The 14,041-nt window shown below is 41.0% G+C and overlaps 1 protein-coding gene across 1 annotated transcript; it reads right to left on the reverse strand.

Moving 5' to 3' along the window:
* Window positions 1-5,635: 5,635 nt before the first annotated feature.
* Window positions 5,636-13,440, reverse strand: UTP23 (UTP23 small subunit processome component). The gene is made up of 3 exons (XM_007188800.3): window positions 13,148-13,440; window positions 9,152-9,326; window positions 5,636-7,876 (listed from the first exon to the last, which is right to left on the reverse strand). Exons 1-3 carry the CDS (start codon window positions 13,333-13,335, stop codon window positions 7,496-7,498), a joined length of 744 nt encoding a protein of 247 aa, XP_007188862.1. The 5' UTR covers window positions 13,336-13,440; the 3' UTR covers window positions 5,636-7,495.
* Between the last annotated feature and the right edge of the window lie 601 nt (window positions 13,441-14,041).

Genomic DNA, 14,041 nt, shown 5'->3' on the forward strand with positions numbered 1-14,041 from the left:
TCCTTGACAACACTTGTTATTTCTTGTCTATTTAATTATAACCCATCCTAGTGGGTATGAAATGGCATGTAATTTCCATTTGTCTATTCACCTTCACAATAATTTTATTTGGGCGGTTTTTGTAGGGGAGAAAAAGGTTGTGAAAACTTCTTTTATAATCTTTAAAGATTATGTTAATGCTTAGATGTGATTTTTTGCCTGATCACTTCTCACCTCTCTTTATAATAGTACCCCATTTTTTTCTTTGATGAGGACTATCCCTTATCCACTCTCAGTCTATATAATTTGAGTAGAACTGACCTCCTCCCCCCTAGCGCCAGAATGAACATCTGAATCAGGCCTGGCTAATTGGAAACGTTGTATTAGAACAGGGCCTAGTCGGGAGCGGAAAACCACACCAGTCATGTGAAAGAGATAATGTAATATAAACATGTATTAATTAAGTATCAAGTTGTTAACCAGGACCCTAAATAGGTAGAAAGAGAACCCTAAAGCTCCTGGAGGTATAGCAACTGCAGGAAGCAGCTTCTGCCCTTCAAGCAAGGGGATAAAATGGAAGAGGTGAGAATTACTAAAACAGAAGTGTGGAGAAGCAGCCCTTGGAGTTGAAACCTCGGAGAAGGCAAACTCCAATCCATTGGTGCAGACGTCTCTCAGCTCAGAGGAGGGGCCCCATGCGTCTGGTACCCACACACATCTCAGCAGAATGGGCTCCAGCCCCTTAGTGCTGGTGTCTGGCTCTCTGGTGGGGGGACAGGGGTGGATGCAATAAAGCTGTTTCTGCAAGTGTTGCAAATTGGATTCAGGGACCGTGTTAGTAAGAAACTGCAGCTGCTAGAGTGAAGAAGTGACACTTGCAAGAAGCCCAAGGAGTCAGGGAGTCTACAGTAAGCTCACAGGAAGAAGCATGTCCTTTCTTCTTCCATCCTCCTTCCAGGTCCTGCCTTAGCGCCCCTCAGTGGCAGAATCTACAAAAAAGCTGCCACCAGAGAATTGTGGTTTGCAGAGTTCCAGCTCCAGTGCCACAACGTAGAGCACAGAAAGGTGGGCTTGGAGCTGGCACAGTCCACCCCTTTGGCTACTCAGCATCCGTATGCACCCTTCTTTACATATTTAAACTTTCAAACAATTAACTCCCTGTTTCACCTAACATGATGCAACTGTCCTTCATACAAATGAAGGTATTCTCACACTCTTCACAAAATGAGAAGATGCAAAATCCTAATGGTCATTGTAGCTGTCTTTAGGTTATGTTAATTACCCCTCAATTTCAATCTCAGTCCCAGCTGAAATTCTGTTTCTGAAGACCAAATGGTAAAGTTAACCGCAGATAAAAAACACTTGTAGGGGGTGGGGGAGGGAGGGACTGGGCGTTTGGGATTAGTAGATGCAAACTGTTATGTATAGAATGGATAAACAACAAGGTCCTACTGTATAGCACAGGGAACTATATTCAATATACTGGGATAAACCATAGTGGAAAAGAATATAAAAAAGAATGTATATGTGTGTATAACAGAGTCACTTTGCTATACAGCAGGAATTAACACAACATTGTAAATCAACTATACTTCAAAAAAAAAAAAAATTAAAAGAACACTTGGGGCTTCCCTGGTGGCACAGTGGTTAAGAATCCGCCTGCCAATGCAGGGGATATGGGTTCGAGCCCTGGTCCGGGAAGATCCCACATGCCGCGGAGCAGCTAAGCCCATGAGCCACAACTACTGAGCCCATGTGCTACAACTACTGAAGCCCGCGCACCTAGAGCCTGCACTCCACAACAAGAGAAGCCACCGCAATGAGAAGCCCGCGCACCGCAAGGAAGAGTAGCCCCCGCTCGCCGCAACTACAGAAAGCCTGCACGCAGCAACGAAGACCCAATGCAGCCAAAAAAAAAAAAAAAAAAACACTTGTATAAAATAATTAGGGAAAGGAGGAGAAAAAAAGAAAATAGTATATATGTGTGAGTGTATGATTCTTTATACATAATATATATTGTATATGTACATATAATGTATATGCACATATATTTATATATGTATAACATTTACATAATATATGTGTACATATGTATATTATATATACATATATGCATATAGCTATAGATACATATACACATAACTAGGAAGAAAATATTCATAGATGTTAGAGGCATAATTTATGTAATTGGTCACAAGGTCATATTTGATATTTTAAACTTTTCCATTATTGTATTAGTGGTATTGCTGCATAACAAATTACTGCAAAACTTAGTTGCTTACAACAACAAACATTTCTCTCACATGGTTTCCATGGGTCAGGAATTCAGGAGTGACTTACCTGAGTGGTTCTGCCTCCCATGAAATCACAGTCAAGATGTTGGCTGGGTTGCAGTCATCAGAAGGCTTGAGCAGGTTTAGCGGATCCACTTCCAAGATGGCTCACTCACATTGCAAGTAAGATGATGTGGGCTGTTGGCAGTAGGCTTCCTTTCCTCTCCACGTGGAATTCTTCATAGAGCTACTTAAATAGCCTCATGACATGGGAGCTGGCTTCCCCCAAGAACAAGTGATCCAAAAGAGAGCAAGATGGAAGCTACTTTTTTTTAGGACCTAGCTTCAGAAGGTACATGCCATCATTTCCATAGTATTAGTATTCTATTTGTTATATGGGTCAGCTCGATCCAGTGTGGAAGAGGACACACAAGCTTATGAATACCAGGAGGTGAGAATTTGGGGGCACCATCTTGGAGGCTGGCTATTGCAACTATGTGTTCCATGTTTCTTTTGACATCAGCCAGAACCTCAATTTGTTCTTTAATTGGTGAGGCAACACAAACCTTCATTCCTGAAGTGTTTGAATACACCGTGGTTCTGCCTCTCTTTGTTTGTAGTAGTTTTTTATTAACATTTACTATCAGATATAGAAGTAATAAGAGGTATCTTAGAGACTCTCCTCAGTTCCAGAAATAGTCCTCCCTACTCTCATCCTGTAGCAGGAATCCAATTTGCTCTTCGAAATTGGGATCAATTATCCCAGCCAGTAGAGTAACTCTCTTCTTTGCCTGTTGGTTCAGAGGCATAAGAAAAAAACCCCAAATGACCTGGTGGCAGTCTCATCTTCCAAATGAATGGAATTATTGTTGCACCCTTGGTAGGAGCATTTCACCCTTAGAAACAAGACCTCCAAGCCAGCAGAGCTCAGAGTTGTGTGGGGAGGAAGCAAAAATTCTCTGAGTGGGTTACAAAATGTAATAGTGAGGGGAGCTCCTCCCATTTCTATCCTTTAATTCCTGGACCCATGTAGTCTAGGTATGGAAGAGACACACCATATATTGACCTCTGGTTCAAAGTTTATATTGCATCTTGTAAGAGAATATCCATCCTTTCAAGGTGTTGTCTCCAAACTGGCATTACTTACATAATGATGTATTATAGCAAGACCATTTAATACCACAAATTCCTTGATTAGAAGCAGTATTGGCAGAATACCGTGATGGCAAACAGGCATTTTGTTAAGTGATACTGACAGAAGCATTATGGGAAAGAAAAGAAAACTCATATACAGAATAGGCTCTGTTCCATTAAGGATAAATTTCTATTCCCTCCATGATGGAAAGGATCCAGCGTAATCAACCTGCCAGCAGGTGGCTGACGGGTTCCTTTCCCCTCCCCACCAGAATGGTACCATACTGTGGGCTCAGTGTTGTTCTCAGCAGTAGTGATAACTAGGTCAGGTATGTTGTTGAAGCCCATACATAGTCTCCATTCTGTCACCATAGCCACTTTTTTCATGGGCCCAGTGAACAAGCACTCAGCAGCAGGAAAAGACATCTAACTGACATCTATAGAAAGTGCCATTGTGTTCACCTGATTTTTGAGAGCCTCCTCTGCAGTGAATGCCTATTGATGGATTTTCACATGGGACACAATTATCTTCATACTTTGTGCCCATTCTAAAAGATCCATCTATATACTTCTTCACCAGACATCTTTCTCACAAATCTTCCAATCCTATTCTTTCCAAGTCCCTAACTTGACTAACATGGTTGTAGTACTTGCACCTTCCTGCTCATCAGATTCAACCTGCGAAATCCCATCATTGTAGTGGGTCAGTGTGACATTGTGTGGAATATCAAGATGCTCATGATCTCCACATACTATACTATGGCTGAAGGCAAATGAGCTGACTTAGCATGAAACAAGACTGTAAAGGTATACTATTGACCCTGTCAAGGAAAAGCAAACTGATTTTTGGTGGTGGTCCTAGCAAATTGTTAAAAATTGAAGGAGGAAAAAAAAAAAAAAAAAAAAGGATTTTCCATATGAGGTGCCAGGAGCTGTGTTGATTTGTTCCAGCAAAGATATTACATCTGGAAGAGGTCCTGCAAATGAGTTACCCTCTGATTAACATTAAAATAATCTAGTCATGCTTCAAGATCCATCTGCCTTCTGCACAGACCAAATAGATGTGTTAAATGGAGATGAAATAAGAATCAACATTTCTGCATCATTCAAGTATTTGGTGATGGTAGTAATCCCTGCAATTCCTCCAAAGATGTCTTGTTCTTTTGGTTTACTATCCTGGCAGGGAGGAGAAATTCCAATAGCTTCCCTTTGACCCTTCATACCCTAATGACCCTTAGTTCATAAATGAGAGAGCTAATACAGGGACACAGTCAGTTGCCTAGTATGTCTTTAAGTTACACATTCTGGAACTGGAGAAAAAACACAGGGTGGGCTCATGGACCTACTGTGATTCAAACTTGGCATGTAACTCAATTTATCACCTGACCACCATAAACCTCCATTTTGAATGTTGGACCAGTTGCATTTTGAAACCCTAGCAATCAGCATCAATTCAGAGTCAGGGTGTAGTAATCTCCAAAAGTTCTAGATATTTTTATTCCCCAAAGCACATTCACTCTAGAAAAAGGCCACAGGTCCCTTCGGGGAAGGCTTCGCGCGGACTTCAATAGTTGTGGCTCGCAGGCTCTAGAGCGCAGGCTTAGTAGTTGTGGCGCACAGGCCTAGTTGCTCCGTGGCATGTGGGATCTTCCTGCACCAGGGCTCAAGCCCATGTCCCCTGCATTCTTAACCACTGCGCCACCAGGAAAGTCCCTGCATTTTATTTTTTATATTTTAACTTAAAAATTACTATTTTATAAAAGTGAGTTGACTTTTCCAGCTCTCCAGTTTGGACTCTAATAATAGGCAATCAGATGGCACTGAATACATATAAACCTTGTTAAAAATACCTAAAATTTGTGCATTTGAGGATATTGAAACAAGTATCATCAGTGTACATTTCACTTGCTTTATCACTTCATCTACATTTGATTTGCTAATCTTAACTCTTGTCATTATTGACAAATGTTATTTCTCCTCACAAGAACTACAGAACTATATTCACTTTTTTCCAGTACCTTTGCTTCCCTTTTAAAAAAGTATTCCTACCATTAAGAATTTAAACCAGAATCATGAAATGACAATAGAAAACACTCATCTGGCTTGACAGGTAATATAGTCTGTGTGGTCCTCCTGGTATAAAGCTAAAATTCCACTTTCCACCAAAAAAGCACCTCTGAATTCAACTGAGAATGACATTTCTATAGGAATAAATTTGAATTTTCTCATATTTAAGAAAAGTTATTTATTTTAGCCATAAATAAGAACTTATTCATGAAGTACTTCATACATGATCATGATATTCTAAGGATACAGATTAGAACAACTATATGAAGGTATCACAGGCAGCTCAAAGTCAGGAGCTACTGATCAATCTGACAACTTTATACTTCAAACTTACAGTGCAAAAATACTTTAATTTTGGCCTGAAGGATGATTAAAACAATTGGGGAGGGGGCCAAAAAAGAAAAGCTTGATTATTCAATTCCTAATTGAATTAACCCTTTAGACATTTTTTTAAAAATTTATTTTATTTATTTTTGGCTGTGTTGGGTCTTCGTTGCTATGCACAGGCTTTCTATAGTTGCGGCGAGGGGGGCTACTCTTCGTTGCAGTGTGCGGGCTTCTCATTGCAGTGGCTTCTCTCATTGCGGAGCATGGGCTCTAGGCGAGCAGGCTTCAGTAGTTGTGGCATGTGGGCTCAGCAGGTGTTGCTCGTGAGCTCTAGAGCGCAGGCTCAGTAGTTGTGGTGCATGGGCTTAGTTGCTCTGCAGCATGTGGGATCTTCCCTCACCAGGGATCGAACCCGTGTCCCCTACATTGGCAGGCGGATTCTTAACCACTGTGCCACCAGGGAAGCCCCACCTTTAGACATTTTTAAAGTAACACTTAAAGCCAACCTGAAAGAGTATCATTTTGGAATTTTTGCCATTTAAGATAACATTTACATCTAAAAGAAAATCATCTTCCAGAACTCAAAAAAAGTAAAGGGATGTTTTTTCCCCCCTAGGATCTTATAAACAATTAAGAAGTTCTCAAGAAAAATTGAGAGAAATGATTTTTCAACAAAGAATTCTTTATCTTGCTAGATTATCAGTGCAACAAATATAGGTTTAGACACACTGGTTGAGCCTCAAAAAATGTACCTCCTACACACTCTATGCTCCACCACAGCAGAAGAGGAAATCAAAAACGAGCAGAATGAAGAATCTAGGCTACAGAAGTGACAAAGTAGATTCTCTGGATAAGGACAAGAAATGCCTGGGTGATAGCTGAGCAACATGCTTGGCAGAAAACCTTTCCACATTGGAGGACAGAGGGCTGGCTCCAGAAGTATTCCAGGGGTAAGAAATGACCTGATATTATACTGAAAATTATGAGATCCTTTCCAGAGTTACTGGAGAATATGGCAAGATCAAGTCAGATGCTAGAAGAAAATGAGGCCATTATTAACTTCTGGAATAACAAAAAAGTAACATAAAAAACAAATTCAACCATAGCATGCTACTTGGTTTAGTAGTAAACAGAGTTTATAGTCATCAAAATGAAAATACTGAATTTGGGATGTATAAAGATTGAAATATTAATATATTAGAAAAATGGTGGAGTAAAATAAGTAAGCAAAATTTCCACTCTTTCTAGTAGGAAGTCAATAAATAATGGGCAGATCCAAAGGTAGCAGCAGATTCATATTATTTGGAAATATACAGGTAAATTCTACAACCACTACATGAGTTGAAAGAGAAAGTTTCCTCTGTGAATGTGAAAAAGGGATTATCTCTTTTTTGTCACAAGTGTTTTGGTACTATATGATTTTTTTAAACTATCTGCATATAATGTTGGAGGGTGGGGGACAGCAGTAAGACAGAAAGAGGCAACAGTTTACATTTAAAAACAACCTCCAAATTCTCTAAGAAAAGTGAACATGATCACACCTAAATCCATCCACTCTGGTTTTTTTTTTTTTTACAAATAATTTTAAACAAAGGCTTGTGGGTCAATATTCATTTACAAAAATAAGTTTAGTCTTTTAACCTAAGTACTTCCACAGTTTCAAAAAGAAATTCATTTTCATATTTGCATGTCTTTAAAAGTATCCAAAGGACTCATTATCCTGCATTCTGCTTTTCAGAAAGTACATTTGAGGTAGATCTGTTTCGGATTCTTTTTCTTTTTCTTTTCTTTTCAGAGGCAGATGAGTTTGTATTCTGTGTTTTTTTCTTTTTCTTCAAACAGCTAAGAGGATTAGGGCCACTTATTTTCTTGCGCTTTTTTTTTCTTCTCTGTTCAGGGTCTTTTACTAAACCCTGTTCCTCTTTGAGTTGCTTGATACTTTGTTTCTCTTGCCCTGAGACAAGCTGACCTGACTCTACTGCTTTAGCAAATGCAATTGTTTTTGGAGAAGGTTTGTCCAAGACTATAGTGTTCTGAATAATGAACATGAGAGGAATTCCGGGCTTTTTCTTTACTTTCATAGACAAATTCTGATCCTATTAAAAACAAAAATAGAATTATTTAGTTCAAATATATCAATTAAATCAGATGCCTTAAAGAGATTCTAAGAACTTAAAGAGGGCTATACTGAAAATAAAAGAGATCACAGGTTTTACTTTTCAAATCAGTATGTTTTACTAATGGGAGTATATTTTATGATAAAGAAAGGAAGAGGGCTTCCCTGGTGGCGCAGTGGTTGAGAGTCTGCCTGCCAATGCAGGGGACACGGATTCGAGCCCTGGTCTGGGAGGATCCCACATGCCACGGAGCAGCTGGGCCCATGAGCCACAATTACTGAGCCTGCGCGTCTGGAGCCCATGCTCCGCAACAAGAGAGGCCATGATAGTGAGAGGCCCGCGCACTGCGATGAAGAGTGGCCCCCGCTTGCCACAACTAGAGAAGGCCCTCACACAGAAACGAAGACCCAACACAGCCATAAATAAATAAATAAATATTTTTAAAAAAAAAAGAAAGGAAGAAAAACATAAAAACTGAGCACAGTTAAGTGGCAACAATGTGAACTGGATTTATCAATATTTTATATTGATCAATATTCTAAGACCACAAATTTTCTAGGACCTCGAACTACAAACTAATACAAAGGTAAATATACTAGATGATGTCCCTCATTTCTACTCTGAGATATGTTTCAGAAAGGGTCAAGAATGCTCACAGAGATTGAAAGAATAGAAATAAAGTAGGAATTAGCTGACAGATTCTAGACTCAGCTCTGCTTCTAATTGTGTAATTTTATAATCCTACAAGCAAATTTAAGGAAATCTGTATGTATGCAAGCTTATTCATTAATATCGACCCCGAGAGTCTCTCCTCCCCTGCTTCCCAGTCTTTAAAAGCCTGAAACAGTTCCATACTGGTGGTATAGTCTCAAACAATATGAAACACGACTTTCTAAGAAATAAGATGAAATACGGGAACGTGAAAAAACATGCATAAACATAAAATGTAAAATCTTTGCTCTACTTACCTTCCCTTCAAGAGCCCTAAAACATATCATCACATCTGTCAATAACTTTTATTTTACAAAAGGAAACTTCAGTAATTTAGAAGAAAATCATTATGCTTAAGGTTCTCTCCTCAAATTCTCAAATGACAATTGCTTTTGTTGACTACAAATTAACTTGAAAGCATGCATTTTAAAAAGTTGAAACACTTAAACCACTTCCACCTAATTTTTTCTAATGATAAATAGCTCCATATGGAGTATAAATGGAAATGATTAAGATTGACTCTGGTCTTAAAAGTGGTATCACCTGTGTTGCCACAAAATAATGGTGAGGATTCCCATCTTCAACCATGGAAAGCAGACATTCTGATCCACTCACTGAATTCTTGAAATGGGGACAGTTTCGAACCTGGCATTTTTGTGCAATCAGTTTTGCCCCATATAAGTCCTTTCCCAATGTTTCCAACTCTTTTAACACACACCTGAAAAAAAAAAAAGTTATTAGCAGCTCACAATTAAAATAGACGCATATCTGTTGTTCACATAAATTATAAAAAAAAAAACTCAATTCTTCTTTTTAAACTACAAACCATACATTAAGCATTTCACTCTTAAAAGACCCGAAAAATGCATACACGAAGTAGAAGGAAAATAATAAAAAGTTAACATGTACTGAGCATTTATGATGTGCAGGCAGCATACTAACTGCCTTTACATAAATTCTCGCTTATCTCACAACAGCCCTACAAAGTTGGGCAGCTTACTTTATTTATTTTTTTTCTACTTTTATTCTATCTATTTTTATTAATTTTTCTTGGAGTATGGTTGCTTTACAATGTTGTGTTAGCTCCCATTGCACAACAAAAGGAATCAGCCACACACATACAGATATCCCCTCCCTTCTGGACTTCCCTCCCATTTAGGTTAGCACAGTGCATAAGGTAGACTTCCCTGTGCTATACAGTATGAGGGCAGCTTACTGTAAAATTATCCTGATTTTAGAACACCTCATTCTGAGAGATTTCAAGTAACAGGCCCAAATTCAAACAACTAATAAGAGGTAGAGTTGAAATGTGAATCTAAGTAGTTTGACGATAGATGCTTTTCACCAAGCACAGTGCTACAGGCTTCTCCTTCAAGTGCAAATCGGTGCACCTTCAGAATATTTTCAGCTTAGAAAAGTAAACATTCTCAAGTCACCAGCGTGTTTAAAACAATCACAACTTTCTTTCACTTTGCATTTTCATATTAATATCAGGCAATGTTTTTCAAAGTGTCATCTATAAACTACCCCTATTGGAATGACACAGTGATATTAATTTCTAGCTCCTTTCTCATCCCCCAAATCTGAACCTCTTGTGGAGTCAAACATTAGCATCTTAATAAGCTCCCCAGGTACTTCCTCTGTCCCACTTAAAAATTATGAGAACTACTGAGTCAAAGATTTCTTCAACCCTAGCCAGCCCTTGCCTGACTCTACCTTGCCTCACCGGCTTTATCACACCATTCGTTTTTGCTTTTTTTAAGAGATTTTGCTTTCTAAAGTCATCCATTTTGAACTCCATTTTGAGTTTCAGGCCTAAATTGCCAACTACTTATTGAATATTTCCTGTGGATGGCCAGCCATCAGCTCTTCGTCAAATTCACGATGTCTAAAATCAAACTACTTTCCTGCCTCCAGACTTCTCCAGGGCTTGCTATCTTTTTGAATTTATTATCTTCTCAGATACTGTTTCGAAATCAGAAATCCTATTTAACCTTTGCTTCCTCACTCCTACCCCTCCCCCTACCCCATCAGTGGTAGTCCTATCTCAGCTGTTGGTATCTACCTCTGTAACGTCTCCTTGTGGAAGTTCCCACCTCTCCTCTCTTAGGTTCAGGCTCCCATTATTTCTTGACTAGACAACCACAGAACGGGTTTGCCTGTCTTCATTCTCTTGCTTCTCCAACTTACCCCTCACATAGCTGCAGTTATCTTTTCTAGAAGATACTTATCAGGTCTGATAGCATTTATCTCTTGAAACACACCAAGAATTGACAATCATATGCTTTAAAATAAACTAGCAGTAACTTATTCTTAAATGAATAAGAATGGCCATGTCGGGACTTCCCTGGCGGTCCAGTGGTTAAGAATCACTTACAATGCAGGGGATGCAGGTTCGATCCCTGGTCAGGGAACTAAGATCCCACATGCCGCGGAGCAGCTAAGCCCACGAGCCACAACTAGAGAGAAGCCTGCGCGCTTCAACGAAAGATCCCACATGCCGCAACTAAGACCCACCCGAGGGAGCCAAAAAAAAAAAAAAAAAAGAATGGCCATGTCAATAATTGCAAAAACTGGGTGATAGACATTTCGTTATACTATTCTATTTTTGTGTATGTATGAAATATTCCAGAAGTTAAAATAAATTCTCCAGACGGAAAAATGCTGCAGAATATAATTTCATGCAGTACTTCTCAACCTTCTTTATATTACAGCCCTGTATTAAAAATGTTAGTATTTCTATGGCAGACAGGGGTAAGTGGACAAGGCTTGTAGCCAGAAGCAATCAACTCTGGGGCACAGACGATCTGAGGACTTGTCTGGTGGCTCTGAAGGAGATGGGGATCAAAACTTAGGGGGTGGGCTTCCCTGGTGGCACGGTGGTTGAGAATCTGCCTGCCAATGCAGGGGACACGGGTTCAAGCCCTGGTCTGGGATGATCTCACATGACGCGGAGCAACTAAGCCCGTGAGCCACAATTATTGAGCCTGCGCATCTGGAGCCTGTGCTCCGCAACAAGAGAGGCCGCGATAGTGAGAGGCCGGCGCACCGCGATGAAGAGTGGCCCCCGCTTGCCGCAACTAGAGAAAGCCCTCGCACAGAAACGAAGACCCAACACAGCCAAAAAAATAAAATAAAATAAATAAATAAATAAATAAGTCAGGAGCTCTTTAAAAAAAAACCTAACCCATGAAGGATTAAAAAAAAAAAAAAAAAAACTTAGGGGGCATCTATGACCCATTTGAGGCTCTGCTTGAATGAAACCCACACGAAGTTCTGAAGATAGAAAGCTGTTCATGGAGTAGTGTTATGTGAGAAATGCAGGCCATTAATATCACATGCAGAGTAACAGCCCATTCGTGTGTGTGTGTGTGTGTGTGTGTGTGTGTAAAGAACTGGATGATACACCACATGCTAACAGTGGTAAGTCACTGGTGTGGTATTATGGGTCATTTAAATCTTCTCTGTTCACTTTTTAAAGGAAATATTCTACAAAGGAAAAAACAAAACAAAACTAAGTTTATGAATAGTAGTTCTTCATTATGCAGCCTCAACTTATCTTCTTCCCAGCTTATTTCCCAAATATACGCTGTGCTCTAATCTCTTTCCCTGGCATTTCACAACTCCACTCCACTCCTTTGTTCAAGAGGTCCCTACAAGTCACTTCCCTTTTCTTTCACTCAAAAAATGTCCTTCCCCTCAGAACTGAACCGTGACTGGGCTCAGAAGTTATCTCCTCTGTGGAACCTTCCTTGATTCCATCCTTCCTCCAATCAACCCCCCAAGATTCCATCTTAGGTGTTCCCACACTTTGAAGAAGTGAGGAAACTAGGGGTCAAAACACACCAATTAGAGGTTGATTTACACACTTTGCTGGCCATACGGGCTGGGAGATCATCCTGTTCACCAAGTTATCCTCTGGCTAGAGCAGTGCTCGGCGTATGGCTGGTGCTCAATAAACACAGTTGAATCAACAAATGACCTTGCACAAAGTTCTTGAAACATCGAGTCCTGACTTATCTTTCTGGGAATCGAAGATATTACATCATGGGGCAGTTGTGAAGCTTGAAAAATTCTTAAACTGGGAAAAACTATGCAAACAACAAGCAATCACTTAGAGGATATAGGTCTGAGATACCAATAAATGCTCTACATATACTACACCTCGTCCGACTTCTAGCAAGTTTGTAAGTAGTTACGAGCTTTTTTCTACAAATGAGTAATCCAAGGCTCAGAGAGGTTAAGTAACTTGCCCGAAATCACAAAGCTGGTAGAACCGGGCCCAATACTGGAAACCAGGTCGAACGGCAAAGCACGTGTTCTTATCCTCCAGGATAAGATGAATACTCGCCGGACCTTATATCTATCCACTTGGTAGATACTCGCCCACCCTCCTTAGCGGCCCCGCTTAACTGTCAACTCCTCGTGGGCGGCACGCTTTGCCCCTCGAGGGCTCCCAATGGATGCCTGCGAGCAGCGGCCTCCCCGCTACCGCACCCGCGGGGCCCCCGCGCCTCCACCCGGACCAGCCAAGCCCACCTGGTGGTGCACAGCTGAGTCTCCCCCATGAGGTAGCGGGGCAGCTGCTCCCGCAGCTGGATGCGGCCCCGCAAAGCCGCCTGACAGAAGGTGCCGTCCAGCAGGATCTGGTACGGCTCGCGGACCCCAAAATTGTTGCGGAAGAAGCCAAGATGCTTCTTGGCGTGTTTCTGCCTCGTGATCTTCATGCCTGGCTTTCCCGGAGCGAGCCACCGGACCAGAAAGCAGCAGCGAACTCCGCCCCCTACACAACCCGCTACCCGCAAGACGTGCTTCTCCCGGAAATGAAGACCCCTTGGCCCCGGAAGCAAACGCCCCCATCTGTGGGCCTGGTTTACGTCACTCCCAAACGAGAGCGCGCTTTACCCGGTGCCCGCGCTTTAAGGGGCACGCCGTCGGGGGCGGAGCTTGCGCGTAAGTGGGAAAACGACTAAGTGGGCGATTAGAGGCGCACATGCGCAGTCATGGGCCAGGTTAAAAGAAATACACACTGCCTCTTGCACGTTACCTGGCACGGTATCTGAAAAATCCGCGGTATAATAATAGTGAAAATATTGAGCCTTAATATGTCCCAGGCACTGTTCTAGGTAATATACCTTATATTTTTCCCTTTAATGTTAATAATTCTCAAATGAGGGAAGAAAGCGACCAAAGTATATTGGGCGACTATGATTGGGCAGGTTTGTAGTGATTGCCTTCCTATAAAGAAGTTAAGTACGTTTACTAAGGGCCCGTGGTTCTTTAGTGTCAGAACTATCACCGGAACTCAGGTCCCCTGCCTGAAGTTCAAATATTCTTGCACTCCCCCTCACCTCCCGCAAACATTCCCGCCATAGGACCCCTCCCACCGAAAAGCCAAATGTCAGGGCAAAAAGTCCCCATCGTTTTGCATTT

The sequence above is a fragment of the Balaenoptera acutorostrata genome, chromosome 17 (genome assembly GCF_949987535.1).
Source record: "Balaenoptera acutorostrata chromosome 17, mBalAcu1.1, whole genome shotgun sequence".
Taxonomy (NCBI): domain Eukaryota; kingdom Metazoa; phylum Chordata; class Mammalia; order Artiodactyla; family Balaenopteridae; genus Balaenoptera; species Balaenoptera acutorostrata.